A 17350-nucleotide genomic window follows, 5' to 3' on the forward strand; every position below is an offset into this window, starting at 1 on the left:
ATGACGATGCTCATTTTTAATCACTTGTAGGTCCCGTCAGTTACGAGTCGATTGCGCGCCGTGAACTTTCGGGTGGTTTTGTCTAAAACGAGGGATAGTGATATGGAATGAAACAACAAGTTTATTGTGACTGGTAACACTGAAGCCTTGCCGCAGTGGCGACACCGGTTCATGTCAGATCACGGAAGTTAAGCGCTGTCGGGTTTGGTTAACACTTGGATGAGTGACAATCCGGTCCACCGAGCGCTGTTGGCAAGCGTGGTGCACTCAACCCTTGTGAGGCAAACTGAGGAGCTACTTGATCGAGAATTAGCGGCTCCGGTAACGAAAACTGACACGCGGCCGGGAGAGCGGTGTGCTGACCACATGCCCCTCTGTATCCGCTTCCAGTGACGCCTGTGGGCTGAGGATTACACGGAGGTCGGTCAGTACGGAGACCTGTTCTGATGGGGTTTAGTTTAGTTTGTAAACTTGTTTCATTCGGTATCAGTTTCAGTCGAGCTAATCCCAAGAAAAAAATGATCGCATTTAAAAATATATTACTACTACTAGTACTACTACGTTAGCCACACAGTCCTCGCCAGTCAGCCTGGTCCATCTTCTTCTATCCATTTATTCTTCTCCAGCTAGTCCCATCGTTCTCATATCATCTGCGAACCCCCTCAATCCATCTCAGCCGAGGTTCTCCCCTTTGTCTGTTACATATGGTAGTGAGCCAAGATATCCTTTTTCAGCGGTACACAAGCGTTTTGCCCAATATGAGCCGAATTGGTTGGCCCTGTCTGAGGCCTTTCCCTTGTTAGCGAGTAGGCGAGAAATACGCATCAGTATCTCGAGTGGTATCCGCCGCTCAACACTAGCTGTGTTTTTGCAGACCTAACGAGGATGTCGCCGAGGCAGAGAACGCCGCCCTGGAGGACAACGAAGTGGCGCCGCCCCCGCGCGCCGGAGGCCGGCACAAGCACCACGCCAAGGCCGACGCCGCCCCCGCAGCCGCGCCCGCCGCCGCCCCCGAGTCTGACGACCGCGCCGCTCTGCAGCCGCCCCCGGGGCCCGGCGGCGCCGTCTCAGAGCCCCCGGGCCACATGGGGAAGCCCTACGTGCTGCCCAGCAACCTGTCGGCCGAGGTGAAGAAGCGCGTCGACGAAGGCTGGCAGAACAACGCCTTCAACCAGTACGTCTCCGACCTCATCTCCGTGCGGCGCAAGCTGCCAGATCCGCGCGACTCTTGGTGAGTTCACATTATATCCGAATCAGACCTTCGTCTTGCGGCAATACAGCCTCTAGTAAGTAAATTGAATGTAATCGGCGCTGTTAAAGAGAGGAGAGAAACCACTGGATGGCTGCTATAAGCCCCTACCGCTCTGGGGCGAGACTGGCAGAGACGCCACACACAAGCGTGGGACGCAATGGTGCCTCCCTCACCTGGCATCTACATGAGTGTGGCAACTCTGCCGGCAGGCCTGCCAACCTGCTGGCTTATGGCTGCTCCCACTCCAGAATGTCAGCAGAGGTGCCAAGCGCTACCTGCCACTCACCCGTACCTAGTTTTATCCGCCCACATGAGCGCTGTAGATTATTTTGACGCCGAATCTTTAATCTGCGCCGGCTGCTGTGATCGAAGGTTCGAATCCTGCCTCGGGCATGGATGTGTGTGCTGTTCTTAGAAGTAGTTTTAAGTTCTAGGAGACTGATGACCTCAGATGTTAAGTCCCATAGTGCTCAGAGCCATCTGAACCATTTTTTTTTTTCTTTTTTTTTTTTTTAATCTGCGACATCCAAATGAGATCAGCAACTTGGGACGCTCCATCTGAGAACTATTCAAAACACGAGCTGGAAAAACAAGTGTCTGGAATTACGAGAGTCACAAGTGAAGCTCAGTTGGAAGAATAAGCCTCTCCACATTACAATCACATTCAAAGTACTTACAATAACGCACTTTCTAGACTTTGGCTGACTGGAGATCGTAGAAATTACAAAATGGTTCAAATGGCTCTGAGCACTATGGGACTTAACATCTGAGGTCATCAGGCCCCTAGAACTTAGAACTACTTAAACCTAACTAACCTAAGGACATCACATACATCCATGCCCGAGGCAGGATTCGAACCTGCGACCGTAGCGGTTGCGCGGTTCCAGACTGAGGCGCCTAGAACCGCTCGGCCACACTGGCCGGCAGTAGTAATTGCCGATCGTCCATTTCCTCACAGACTGTTTCTGATGCTCCACTCTAACCATAAGAGCATTACTCCGCAGACAAAGTACGTTTACTATCCGAGCTATGTAAGTTTTACCTCGAAACCTACTTCCAGATGGAATCAGCACAGTTACATCTCCTGCTTCAGCAAGTGGTGCTAATGGGCCAGATGCATCAGACACACTGGCACTATTTTAAGAAAAAAAGGGGACAGGTTTTCGACTTCGTGTCTAAAACATTTGTAAATTCAATTTCAGTTTATAATAACGTGCTTTTCAAATAAAACCTGAAGAGCACTTCTATGTATACTTTACAGTTACAGTTAAAACTATAAATATCACGGAAGACAACAAATAATTATCTACAATTGCACAGACCACGAAAATCTTTTCCACTGGTGAGATTAGTTTCCTTAAAACAGTGACATTTTTCTTCAGTTAATCTCTGGAGATCTCCACTACCTCGTCAGATGAACAGAATGACATTCTCATGATAATGGAAAATTAGCAGTGTAATTTCTTAAATCATTGTGACGCGCGTCAAATAACCCGTTAATGTCACGATCAGCAATGAAGGGATTTGCCCAGAACTTCTTTTTCTGCATTCCCTTTTTATTTCGAACTTACATGCAAAGCTTCTAGCTCTTTTACTGAGCGGAGACTAAAGGCCTTCCTCTGGAGTCTCGTGCTATCGGAAGTGAACACTGACACCAGACCTGCCGTGGCGTCGCAGTGACGTGGGGCCCCACAGTCCGTAGATAGGAAGCAGGATCTCTCGTCGCCGGCAGTGCCTGAGGGGATTGACCGCACTTCTGCCAAACATTTTTACACGTGGTAACTTTTGAAAACATTACTGGAAATTAACGGTGTCTGATACTAATTGAAATACTTATCAGTCTTGCTCGCAAGGATTTATTAAAAACTAAAAGATCACACGTCAAAATGGTAACCTCTTAAGATTCAATTCCGATCGTTATTCATCAGTCCGACTCTATGATGACAGACGGCGTCGTTCCGCCGTTTCATCCCGGACGCTCCGTAATCCTCGCCACCGACACCATGCATCGAGAGGTTCCAAGCTACCGTCTCCATGGTAACGGCCTGCGTTGCAAAGCTTATCCCTACTTCAGTATGTGAGTTCGAACTTCCACGCAACGCCCGTCGATGCGGTTTTAGCGTACCTACTTCAATTTCTGTTGATTGTTTACGTATTATTAGTATTTCGTAATTATTTTTGCCAGTGTAAAATAATTATGTATTTCGACATAATTGTCATAAAGGAGTGTGACTGAATGTAATTTAAAATGTTTGTTTGATATGGCAAATGGTCGTCAAGCCACAGTCACTGAAACAATAAATTTTTTCAAAGGTTACATAACTAGTTTCGACACACTGAGTCGTCATTTGCAAATGTAACCACAAATCTAGAAAACTGCTTTGCCGACCTTTGGTGGCCGAGCGGTTCTAGGCGCTACAGTCTGGAACCGCGCGACCGCTACGGACGCAGGTTCGAATCCTGCCTCGGGCATGGATGTGTGTGATGTCCTTAGGTTCGTTACGTTTAAGTAGTTCTAAGTTCTATGGGACTGATAACCTCAGAAGTTAAGTCCCATACTGCTCAGAGCCATTTGAACCAAAACTGCGTTAATAACAGCAAACACCACACTTCTTTCAAATATTACGAAAAATACGCTAAAACCGGTAAAGGGAAGCAATGGCAGCAAAAACTGATCGCTAGACCTGACGACAATTGTCACTGCATTAAGACGTGAAATGACTGATGGACCGAAAATTGTCGTGACGTCTTGTGACCCGTTTCTGGTGCCTTTCCTTCAGTTTATGGGTTTTAGCGTATTTTTTGTAATATTTGAAAGATGTGCTTTTTCAATTATTAATGCAGTTTGCCAGGTTTGTGATTACGTTTGAAAATGACGACTCTGTGCGTCGAAACTAGTTATGTAACCTTTCAAAAATTTTATTGTTTCAGTAACTGTGTCTTGATGACCTTTTGTGGTGTGAAATAAACATTGTAAAATAATTACTGCTGCGTCCTACTTACTTTATACAATCCTTAATATTGCATTTTATTTACATCTAGATATTTTATGTTTTACGTATGTTACCATCGTATGTAAAGCCGTGTAGATGAACTGTGTAATTTTGAGGCCTTTTTCCCCTCTAAAGAATATTACTATTTAGAGTTTCATAGATGTGATCTGAAGATTATTTTTCATAAAAATGAAACCAGTTACGGTCTTTACATGTGATTTTTATTTTTTTTTAGTTTTTAATAAATCCTTACGATCACGACTGATTAATATTTTAGTTTTTAACGCGATTTAGTGTTATCGGAGAATTCCGTTAGAACAATTTAACATGTATAGAAGAATATTTACCAACCCTTTGGGGCCCAAAAAGTTGAAATTATACATTTAGCCCCACCTTACCCTGCTAGTACTAGGTTAGACCACATGAGCTGCAGTCGGTCTTTGGCCTAGGACTTCAGCGTTGTTCTGTATAGTAGCTGCACGAGTTCGCCCGTTTTGACTCATGTTCCAACCGGAATTAAATTAAAATTTGATTTTGGAGTATGCATCGAAGTGTTATTTTAAACTGGAAACTTGCATTCGTCTACGAAGGGGATCTCACAAATTCTCGGTTTTCTTCGAACACGCAGGGTGTCCCAAGAGGAATGATCAATGTTCAGGAATCTGACAGGACGATCATTCGAAGCAAGAAAAGTCTTGATGCTCTAAAGTGCATACCTTAAGAGCTGTGAGCACTTCATATGAAACTGTATGGTTCCAGAGACCTTTTCAAGACTGAAATATATATGATATATGTATGCCGACTCAAGGAACGAACGAAAATATGTGCGAAGGCCGGGATTCGAACTAGGCAGATGCGCTAACAACTACGGCACTCTGGCACAGTGGCTTTGCACCACTGCACGGTCTACCCGGGAACGCCTCCTTCCTCACTCCAAATTCCCATTCATGCCTCAGCCCACTGAATTTGCAGAAGACCTGGGTTCGAATCCGACATTGGTTCAAATTCATTCGTCGCTTCGGTATACATATAAACACTACGAGCACTTGTTCAGTAGAAGCGCGAAGAAGAAGTGCTCATAGCTCTTAAGATACGAATTTTTGAGGCCATTTTTAGTAGACATTTTTGCTTCGAATGACCGTTTCTATCACGTCCCTGAATATTGACCATTCCGCCTTGGGCACCCTGTGTAGGATTGAAAACCAGCCATTGTAGCAGAGGTCGCTAACGCACCGCTGTGCGTTGTCGCTCGAGTCGAAAGTAAGCCAGTTCGAGTGCTGGTTGGGGAAAATTTTCATTGCCTGTATATGACAAGCAAGAGAAAGAGACGTGGTGGCATAACGATACTTGTCACCAGACTTTGCGCCAATGTCCTGGATTTAATTCCAAACCTCTCTGCAGTGTCTCACGAATTGAGGGCATGTGACACGTGATGGTGGTACTGCCGTCGGATGCGGACGGTATAGTCTGCGGCAATATCGGGGTTATTCGAGAGGAGTGGACTAAGTGTGTCGGCATCGGGACCGGGTTACATCGTATCCCTTACCTTCATCCACAGTGACACAAACCTACCACCACACTGTAAAAGTACTAATCACAATCATCCAGACGACAGAGATACAATCTTGACATTTCATGAAAGGTCGGAGGAAGCCAATGGCAAACCACCTCCACTAGCGCCTTGTCATGAGCGGCGGTGCTTGATTCCCGCATCTGAACCCCTTCACTCATTTCTTCTTAATAAGATTTGAAGCTAAGTGTCCGAAAATCAATTTCCTAGAACATTACGTCGCACTTCTGACAACAGTTCAAAATTAGCAAGATTCAGAATTTTCGGACGCTATTAACTAAAAAAACCTTTAGAGTGTTTTAACTGACCCGCCGGAAGCATAGTACGCAGTCTTGTCGCTGCAAAGTCCCTGGTTCGATTCCCGCTATTTGCAACATTTTAAAAAAATTGTAATCAATTTCTGTATGTATAATGAAAAGGAAATTACATTTTAACAAAAATATCATATCCTTTTTAATTAATAGTTGCATTAAAATAAATTAAAAGATCGTACAGAAATGGGAAATGCCTTATCATGAAGAGGAAAACATTATATCGCTCAATTTTATTAAGATATGGGATGTGTCTATGGACATGCAATTATTTTTGTGAAGACCAAAGCACAATTCAAACATGGCACTACAGAACTTCAACCAAAGGAAGCTAGTTTGAAAGTTCTTCGACAACTTATTAACTTATTGCAGATTATAAACCTGGTAAAAATAACCATAGATTTGTCAAAGTTGTTCCATCAGTTTCTGAATATCTATTTGTTATTGATTCTGGTCCGCAGTTGTATCAAACTGCACCTCAGATATATTTTGGTCCTTGTCATGGTACTATTTCCCCGAAGACAGGCAGTATATTGAATAAGCATGAAATGTTTCCTAAATTGCATTTGAAAAAGAAGGTCGTGAAGATGTGTGTTTTGCATACTAGCACTAGAAAGTATTGTTCTGTTTCTAAATTTCACAGGTTTGTCCTCCGTGTATGATGAAATGCAAGTTTGTGATAGTTTCCGGACTTGGAGATTGATTAAAGCGCATATCCCGTATTATATTACTCAAGCTAGGTCATTTGGTACATGTGCCCGCCTGTAACTTTCCATTTATTTTGTATTACCTACCTTTGTTGTTTATTATTTTGGGTTTCACGAGATTTTGTGCGTTTTTTTCTTTTCCCTGATATTTTCTGGTATCCCTCAAGGCACATTTGGTGGCATTACGTTCAATTTTTAATACCTGAAATAGAAAACATTAGTGTTTGTTGGCGACGACAACGTCTAGTGCCGTCGCACAGTATCGAGTTGTTTACACGGGCAACACCGGAGGCGGGCACAGACATTAATTACAGAGTGACGAACTACAGCTCCGTCTAGATTTCAGAAATTAACAGTTGGTATTATTGCGGGAGGTGACTGTGTTAATCGTAACCGAAATTTACTTTCGTGAAGCAGCTTTTCACTCTCTCAGTAGTGCATTTGCAGGCGGCAGGCGTCTTAGAGTTAGCTGTGTATTATTAGCCAAGACTCTAGCGTTAAAACTATAAAATTTCGAATGCAGTAGCCATGCAACCAACCTTTACCGGTAATATTGTCCTTCTCCCTGATATTCTTATTATATTTTTGGATAATGTGTCCGTAGACTGAATAAATTGTTTTAATGAAGTTTTGTTAGCTTATGGCTGTCTATTATGTGTTAGTGCAGTGTTTGCATTATTTAATTGTCAACCACAGTCATTTTGTACCATTATAGGTACAAATTAAAATATTGAGAGCTTAAATTGCGGTACATTTCGCCCCATTTCACAAAATCAAAAGCAGCAACAGGTGAAACTACGTAAATAGCAGATATAAGCCGAGTTGTTATATTTCTTATGTTAGTACAGCTCCAGAGTTTCCGTCACGTATAGCTCATACTACGCAAAGCAACAACTTGGTTATGCTTAGAAAACGGGTTAGTACCAAAAGTACGGTAGAACATAATAATATTCTGACAGTTTACGTCCTTGTTTAAGCATTAAGATCAACTTTTGACCCGTCTTTTCCGACCATATGACTAATACTCAGCCAACACCAGTGCGGGAGTGTCAAAGTTGACCTTTTTTAAGAATTAATAGCTAGATTCGCACCTGTTACATATCTTCCCATTCGTGAACTAGCTAGGGTGTATTAGTCTCTTCCCTGACACGGTGGTCCTCAACTCGATTCCCGGTGACCATGAAAGCTTTTTCTGTGTTGGGGAGGCCTGAAACGGAGTTCTCTCAGCCTCGTTATGTCAATGAATATCCCGCTTCAGCATATAAGCGCTGAAATTGGCACACATGGCGTCAAATCGAAACGCTTACAGCAGCCTACGAGCCAGCGTTGATTATCCGTTAACAACAGGATTACATCCACTTCCAACAGTGACCTAATAATGTAGTTAACTCAACGAGCAGAAATTGCTATCGTTCCCCTCAAGTTGCCTATTACAGCAAATTCATCTCACTTGTGATCGGTGGAACGTAAATACGAGTGTACGTTACTAGCGACAAAATGTTCTTATCGCAGTACAAACAATGCGAATATGATTCTATTTATATAAAGGACTCCGACGGAAAAGAGGGTTACCACTGCCTATTCTACCATCCTCAACACCTATACAAATTTTCCCAAAAAATTTTGCTTGCGAACATTTGCACGCTCTTTTTAACTTGCAACTCACCTCTCCCTTCCACAGCTTCCTCTGACCGTAACTCGCTCACATCCACTAGTCCATCGCTGTAAGATGCTCATACCCATCCACTTGCAGTTTGACTTTCTCACTCACTCACTCAGCCCTACTCATTGTCATTATCTCTTTGCCGCTACGGTCGCAGGTTCGAATCCTGCCTCGGGCATGGATGTTTGTGATGTCCTTAGGTTAGTTAGGTTTAACTAGTTCTAAGTTCTAGGGGACTAATGACCTCAGCAGTTGAGTCCCATAGTGCTCAGAGCCATTTGAACCATTATCTCTTTGTGTCTCTCTGTCATTGCCTCGGCCGGCCATGGTGGACGAGCAGTTCTAGGCGCTGCAGTCCGGAACCGCGCGACAGCTACGGTCGCAGGTTCGAATCCTGCCTCGGGCATGGATGTGTGTGATGTCCTTAGGTTAGTTAGGTTTAAGTAGTTCTAGGTTCTAGGGGACTGATGACCTCAGATGTTAAGTCCCATAGTGCTCAGAGCCATTTGAACCAATTTTGTCATTGCCTCCTGTCACACAGCCACAGTGTCCATCGATCTGTTCCTACTGCTACTACTACTACTACTACTACTACTACTTCTACTTCACGCACTGTTACTGTCGCCTTCATGCTCTCCCTTACTGCTAATATATAATTCCTTTTTCTTACTGCCGTTTCCTCTTCTTACTCTCACTATCTCTCCCTTCCTCGTTGTCGTTGTCATTGTCATATAATGTGTGTCTCATTATCACTGGCTCTCGCACACTTCCTCTTCCTCTCTCTGTTTATTCCTCCCCAGCTGGCACTGTCTCTTTCACTCTTTTCCTAGCACTGTTCTGTCACTGTTAACTATGTCCTACTGCCGCTGTGTCCCTCTCTTTCTTTCACACTGCCATTGTATCCCTCGCTCTTTCTGTAAAACAACCGCTGCCTGCTGTCTTCCGGTATTTATTACTTCTCTGTCTCTCTGCCTCTGTTTTCTCTCTCAGCATAAAAAAGCGCGAACATGTTCGCATGCCAAAAACTGTGGGAAAAGTTGTAAAGCTGCTGAGAAGGACAGAGTGAGGCAACAGCTACTCCACTTTTCAGTCAATCTTTTAAAATAAATAGGACCTTATTCGCATTTTTTGTGCTCTGATAACAGCATTTTTCGGCTGGTTCCCTTCTTTTTCCTGCTGCAGCAGGGCGTGTAACTCATGTGAAAAGAAATATACTGGTCAAGAAAATTTTGATAGTTTACTTACGTGAAATAGAAATAACACAAAACTAATTTTACTCCTCAGACGGGATTTTACATGCAAAAAAAACTTTGCATGTGCTTCAGTACCACAACGAGGGATTCCCAGAAGACACCGGAGACACACTAAAGTATATTTCTCCGCGCTGCGTCACTTTATAGCCTACATTTTCGCCTCACACCGAATTTTACGAGCATATTTTACGTGTACAAGGAGGATAACTTTGAACTTACATACGGATAAAGATATGAAAGAAATTCTGAAATTTTTTAGAGACCGAGATCTTAGCAGTACATCGTAAAAATTACAGCCACTTGCTGTGCGTAGCCGTCTCTCAATCCGCAGCTGGGTTTTGGTCGGCTAGTGAGGGCGGAATATAGTTAAAAAAAGTCATTTCTTGGTGTTTTCCGAGGAACCGCCCATGAACTAATGATGCCTCCACAAGTCCCGTCAAGCGCACCGTAAAACACATCAAATACCAAAAGAACCAACTGATTTGCTACATTTGCCTAAATTGTGTAATAGCCATACTTCGACCCTGTACTGTAGGATAGTGACACTAAGACGTACCAAAAGACTGGAAAGTTGCACAGTTCACACTAATATTCAAGAAAGGTAGTGGGAGTAATCCACTAAATTACAGGCCCATATCGTTAACGTCGATATGCAGCAGGATTTTAGAACATATATTGTATTCGAACGTAATGAATTACCTCGAAGAAAACGGTCTATTGACACACAGTCTACATGGGTTTAAAAAACATCGTTCTTGTGAAACACAACTAGCCCTTTATTCACATGAAGTGCTGAGTGCTATTGACCAGGGATTTCAGATCGGTTCCGTGTTTCTGGATTTCCGAAAGGCTTTTGACACTGTACCACACAAGCGGCTCGTAGTGAAATTGCGTGCTTAAGGAATATCGTCTCAGTTATGTGACTGTATCTGTGATTTCCTGTCACAGAGGTCAGAGTTCGTAGTAATTGACGGAAAGTCAACGAGTAAAACAGAAGTGATTTCAGGCGTTCCCCAAGGTAGTGTTATAGGCCCTTTGCTGTTCTTTATCTATATAAACGATTTGGGAGACAATCTGAGCAGCCGTCTTCGGTTGTTTGCAGATGACGCTGTCGTTTATCGACTAATAAAGTCATCAGAAGATCAAAAAAACTGCAAAACCATTTAGAAGAAATATCGAAATGGTGCGTAAAGTGGCAGTTGACCTTAAATAACGAAAAGTGTGAGTTCATCCCCATAAGTGCTAAAAGGGATCCCTTAAACTTCGGTTATACGATAAATCAGTCAAATCTAAAGGCTGTAAAGTCAACTAAACACCTAGGAATTACAATTACGAACAATTAAAATTGGAAGGAACACACAGAAAATGTTCTGGGGAAGTCTAATCAATGACTGCGTTTCATTGGCAGGACACTTAGAAAATGGAACAGACTTACTAAGGAGACTGCCTACACTACGCTTGTCCGTCGTCTTTTAGAATACTGTTGCGCGGTGTGGGATCCTTACCAGATAGGACTGACTGAGTACATCGAAAAAGTTCAAAGAAAGGCAGCACGTTTTGTATTATCGCGAAATATGGGAGAGAGTGTCACAGAAATGATACAGTATTTGAGCTGTAAATCATTAAAAGAAAGGAGTTTTTCGTTGCAACGGAATCTCCTCACGAAATTCCAGTCACAAACTTTCTCCTCCGAATGCGAAAATATTTTGTTGACACCGACGTACATAGGGACGAATGATCACAAAGATAAGATAAGGGAAATCAGAGCTCGTACGGAAAGCTATAGGAGTTCATTCTTCCCGCGTGCTATTCGAGATTGGAATAATAGAGAATTGTGAAGGTGGTTCGATGAACCCTCTGCCAGGCACTTAAATGTGATTTGTAGAGTATCCATGTAGATGTAGATCTTCCTGTGGGTATAAAAATGGCTCGTAGCTCAAGTGCTCTCCAAAACACTTGATCTTACCTTTTTCTCAGCAGTAGAACCCGAGGTACGAGGACTGGAAAATCACGTTTTTTTGCGTGGCGTTTTGGAACATACTAGGTAACTCTTTCCGACAGATTTTTGTTGCTATGGTTGTGACGTGTATGAATTACAATAAAGGACAAAGGAAGATCTGAGTTTAGAGTCCCGTCGACGATAAAATCGTTAGAGACGGAGCACGAGCTCTGACTGGGGAAGAATGTAGAAGGAAATCAGCCGATACAGACCAGCATCTTTGTGAAGTTTTTGAATTTGACGCAGCTTAAAAGAAGAAGAAAATAGCCAGTATGAATAATACTTCATAAATTGCTTAAGCGAGAAACTTCTTTATTATCTGTATGCCGACTTAATGACTATTTCAGCACATTTATTCAAGGAGCATACAAGGTTCGTCGAAGTACGGTGGTAGATATTTATCAGAAATATTCATGTTATTCGAGAGCCACATTTTTTGACACATTTATCTATTTCTATAAACCTACAGCGAAAGGAACACCAAAAGCTGTTAATTTTGTACAGTAAACGCTTTAGTTTTTATGCGCGAAAGTGTCACTGAGATGCGCAGCCAACTCTAGCGGCAAACGCTGCAAGAGTGGCGTGGTTACTGTTAAAGTTCCGAGAGTCAACCAATATATATTTCCTCCTGCTACGTCTGTCTAGCCAAAAGACAATGACTATAAAGTCAGAGGAATTCGAGCCCCCCCCCCCCCCCCATTGATGCTTACCGGCAATCGTTCTTCCCGCAGACCATTCGCTACTGATACAGGAATAGGCGGAAATGAAATTGGTACACAAAGTATCCTCTGCCAAACACCGTGAGGTTGCTTGCGGGGTGTAGCTGTAGATACAGAAAACAGCAGTCTTCTTTAAAAGCGGATAATTGCTGGAACTTCAATCGTTCCAACGTCTCTTGATCGGCACCACTTCGTAGCGGCTTAATCGTATTCAGCAGCATACATCGTCGTTTAGCTTGTCAGTTGAATAATTTTAGTTTGGCACCTATCCATCATATTAAAACAAGAAGTGAAGTAACTCTTCTTTAAGTATGATACTAGGGGAGAATTGTTCCTGGCCGTCATATTCGAAATATGACATAGTGTTCATCGGCAGCTGCAAGCCATGGTCTTGATATTATATATACAGGGTGTCCCAGCTATCTTGTCCACCCAAAATATCTCTGGAACAATAACAGCTATTGGAAAACAACTTTCACCGGTATCAATGTAGGGCTGGGGCCCATGAATGTACATATTTGGAAACATTCTAAAACGAAAGCATATGTGTTTTTTAACACAAACTTATGTTTTTTTAAATGGAACTCCTATTCTTTTTCTTCAGCAGTCCATAGCATGACAAAGCACATACACAATGGCGTTGATTGCATCGCAATATTCCCACTACATCCCGAGATATTGAGACGCGAAGTTGACGCTTGAAACACCCGACATGCGCTGCTACCGCACGTCCTGAGGCCCAGGCGTGAACCCCATGCTGCCCGTAATCGCGATGTGATTGACATGTGTAATCACACCTCCATACTTATCAAGAGGTCCGAAACGAATAATACGGTCTGCTGCCATCAACTCTCATAAGCACATAATGGTTTCCCTCTTGCACGTTTTACGTATCTACGTACACAATATGAACCAGTACCGATCGGTGTACACCCGTCAGGTTGTCTTATTTACCCTGCACACGCAAAATAAGTTTTATCTAATGCGTTATATGACCCATTGTGCCTGTCATGTTACAGAACCGCATCACCCCTAGCCTATGGGATAAATACCTGCTGGAATGTACGACGTTAATGCAGGATGGCAGCAGACCGTATTATTCGTTTCGGACCTCTTGATAAGTATGGAAGCATGATTACGCATGTCAATCACATCGCGATTACCGGCAGCATGGGGTTCACGCCTGAGCCTCAGGACGTGCGCCAGCAGCGCATGTCGGGTGTTTCAAGCGTCAACTTCGCGTCTTAATATCTCGGGATGTAATGGGAATATTGCGATGCAATCAACGCCATTGTGTATGTGCTTTGTCATGCTATGGATTGCTGAAGAAAAAAAAATAGGAGTTCCGTTTAAAAAAAACATAAGTTTGTGTTAAAAAACACACATGCTTTCGTTTTAGAATGTTTCCAAATATGTACGTTCATGGGCCCCTGCCCTACATTGATACCGGTGAAAGTTGTTTTCCAATAGCTGTTATTGTTCCAGAGATATTTTGGGTGGACAAGATAGCTGGGACACCCTGTATACCAAGATGGACATGTCCGAAAGAACAGATACCATCAGTGACCATGCAGCTCGTTAGAATGAAATTACAATGAAATGAACACCCTTAGCTGCTTACAGGCTTTGACATACGTCAACGGGGACAGATGAAAATGTGTGCCCCAACCGGGGACTCGAACTTGGGATCTCCTGCTTACATGGCAGACGCTCTATCCATCTTTTTTTTTTTTAATCTCATTTTGTTCGCCTTTTTTCGTTGCATCTGCCCGGGGCGGATGTCGTAAGATATCCGTTTAAGTTCGTTGTTGATCGATTAGCTCAGTTTTTTTTTAATTACAGAGGGCTGCTAACCCTCTGACCGAACACGCTGAGCTACCGTGCCGGCCACCTGTGCGGGCAAAGCCCAAACCATCTGAGCCACCGAGGACACAGAGGATAGCGCGACTGCAGGGATTTATCTCTGGCACGCCTCCCGCGAAACCCACATTCTCAACGTATTGTCCCGCACTACATTCGAAGTGCCGCCGCCCATTATACTCATTACTCGCGGCGCGTTGCGGATTCCCGTAAGAGTTCGGGCACTGTTTGTGCATTCGCACAGAAGAAGAAGATGGTCAAGTGCCATGTAAGCAGGAGATCCCGGGTTCGAGTCCCGGTCGGGGCACACGTTTTTATCTGTCCCCGTTGACGTATGTCAACGCCTGTAAGTAGCTAAGGGTGTTCATTTCATTGTAATGTTTTGATAATAGTCGTCGTCGCTGCATTTCGATCCGTCAGGTCTCTTACTTATTGTTAGCAACGCGGCATTGAAATCTCCCGGCTAGTACGACACCAAAGCCCCCGTAATCTATTTTTTATATGTTGCCCTTTTAGCTTCAAGATGTTTACATAAAATCTTACAACACGTTCAACGTATTAGAAGGTAGCCAATACCTTGCTTCTCCTTACATTGACGACCAACAGGCGGCTTCAACGTATGCATGATTCCTAAAAACAGGCTATGACTGCAGCGCCTCAGACCACTCGGCTAATCCCGCGCAGCACGTTTCGTATTATCGCGAAATATGGGAGAGAGTGTCACTGAAATGATACATGATTTGGGCTGGACATCATTAAAAGAAAGGCGTTTTCCGTTGCAACGGAATCTTGTTACGAAATTTCAATCACCAACTTTCTCCTCCGAAAGCGAAAATATTTTGTTGACGCCAACCTACATAGGGAGAAACGATCATCATAAGAAAATAAGGAAAATCAAAGTTCGCGCGGAATGATATAGGTTTTCGCATTTTCCGCGCGCTATAAGAGATTAGAATAATAGAGAAATATTGTGAAGGTGGGTCGGTGAACCCTCTACGAGGCACTTAAATGTGATTTGCAAAGTATACATGCATATGTAGATGTAGACACTATAATACATAAAGATACATTAAAGTGTCAGAACAGCATATTGCGCAGTTCCTCAGAGTTCGTGCACCTCTCAGCGATAAAATCTCAGTAACAAATATGACATTTACTTTTGATGTAAACGTAGACTCTCAAAATACTATGCGATTTTAGATTAACACATCATTGGAAATAACGCTACGAAGAAAAGTTCAGAGATTTTTATTTAAACCGCTAGCGGTAGAAGCAAGTCCATTACTTCTGCCCATCTCAGCGTTTTTCTTTTAGTTCTGGAGTACTGTTTGCGCAGCTGGGCGTCAGCAGAGGCATTGACGCGGAGATCACTTATCGGCGTCTGTTTTTACTGCTCCCGGAGGCCGGAAGCCGCCCTGCCTTTCCGCTTTGCGCTGGCTGTTCCTTCCCGAAACACGACGCTGCCTGTTTCCGACCAAGCGCACGCTCAAAACATCTCCCGTTAATCACGAAGCCGCAACACCCGTTACTTTTCTCCCTCTCGTTTCTGCGTCCCTCAGCAGAGATTAGCGGCCTGCTGTTTTAGATTCCTGCGGAGACTGGTGTCTGATCCACTTTCCGATTACCCGCTCTTGGGTAAGTGTCTTGAAATACGGAAGTACAGGCAGTCATGGAAATATTATTGACACGTATATATTTGAGTGGTGTCTGTTCTGACGGACATGGCCGACAGAGCAGATGCCACTCGTGATTATGCAGCTGGTGCATGCATTTATATGAAAAAGAGAATGGGGAAAGAAAGGGAAGAGACGAGTGGAAATTCGTGACTTTCGGCCGCACAGAACATTGTGGTAATGCAATGGCGAAAGTTGAAAATTTGTTCAAAAATGTTCAAATGTGTGTGTGAAACTCGAACCTCCGCCGGGACCAGCCGCACAGTCCATGACCGCAGCGCCTTAGACAGCTCGGCTGAAAATTCGTGCGGGGCCGGGGTTCTAACCAGGATTTACCGCTTCTCATCACCGGTATCCGCGTCCGGCCACCCTTATTTAGGTTTTCCGTGATTTCCTCAAAACGCTTCAGGAAAATGCCGGGATGGTTCCTTTGAAAGGGCATGGCCGACTTTCTTCCCCATCCTTCCCTAACCCGATGCGACCGATAAACTCGCCGTTCGGTCCTCTCTTCCGAATCAACCAACCAACCATAGCCGGTTCCTTTAACCGCTTCGGCCATCCGGCCACGGTCCTTGCCCGACTCAGATTTACAACTTAATCGCACGCTGCAGTGCACCCCCTCTCTTCCATTAAACCCCTACTCGCAAATTACTGATTCCCCCACTCAGTGGGGATGCACCAATAACATCCTATCTCCTACGGGAATCAATAATTTGCGGGTCGGGGTTTAATGGAAGAGAGGAGCTGCATTGCAGCGTCCGATAAGTTTCCTGGATGGACGAAGCGCTTAAGGCAACCACCGCGCTTGAGAGGCATTCAACCCAGGTTCAAGTCCCGGTCCGGCACAAACGTTCAACTTTCGTCATTACACTGCCACATTGCCCTGTGTGTCTGGAAATCACAAGTTCCCACCCATCCCTTCCCTTGGTTCCCCTCATTCTCTATTTCATATAAACATTGTTGACGTCGCGTGTTTTTACTTGCTTCTCGCTGCCCGACAGCTTCCAAAAAACATAAAACGTATTTCCAAACTGGCCGGCCGGAGTGGCCGAGCGGTTCTAGGCGCTACAGTCTAGAACCGCGCGACCGCTACGGTCGCGAGTTCGAATCCTGCCTCGGGCATGGATGTGTGTGATGTCCTTAGGTTAGTTAGGTTTAAGTAATACTAAGTTCTAGGGGACTGATGACCTCGGAAGTTAAGTCCCATAGTGCTCAGAGCCCTTTGTATTTCCAAACGTTTTCTAAATTTTTCTCGCTTACACGCCGTAACGGGACATCCTCCTCTAGCATTACTTTTCCTCCATACTAGTTGTCGATACCAGTACTATTTTTCGAATTTTGGACAGGTCA

General features: G+C 43.9%; 1 protein-coding gene across 1 annotated transcript in view; it reads left to right on the forward strand.

Annotated features, from left to right (window-relative positions):
- LOC124787991 (putative polypeptide N-acetylgalactosaminyltransferase 9) overlaps nt 1–17350 on the forward strand; it is a 498384-nt gene that overhangs the window by 319286 nt on the left and 161748 nt on the right. Inside the window, exon 4 of the mRNA XM_047255023.1 lies at nt 875–1231. Coding sequence (XP_047110979.1) covers nt 875–1231 — 357 coding nt within the window. The remainder of the gene's footprint in view (nt 1–874; nt 1232–17350) is intronic.

Source organism: Schistocerca piceifrons, chromosome 3, assembly GCF_021461385.2.
Source record: "Schistocerca piceifrons isolate TAMUIC-IGC-003096 chromosome 3, iqSchPice1.1, whole genome shotgun sequence".
Taxonomy (NCBI): domain Eukaryota; kingdom Metazoa; phylum Arthropoda; class Insecta; order Orthoptera; family Acrididae; genus Schistocerca; species Schistocerca piceifrons.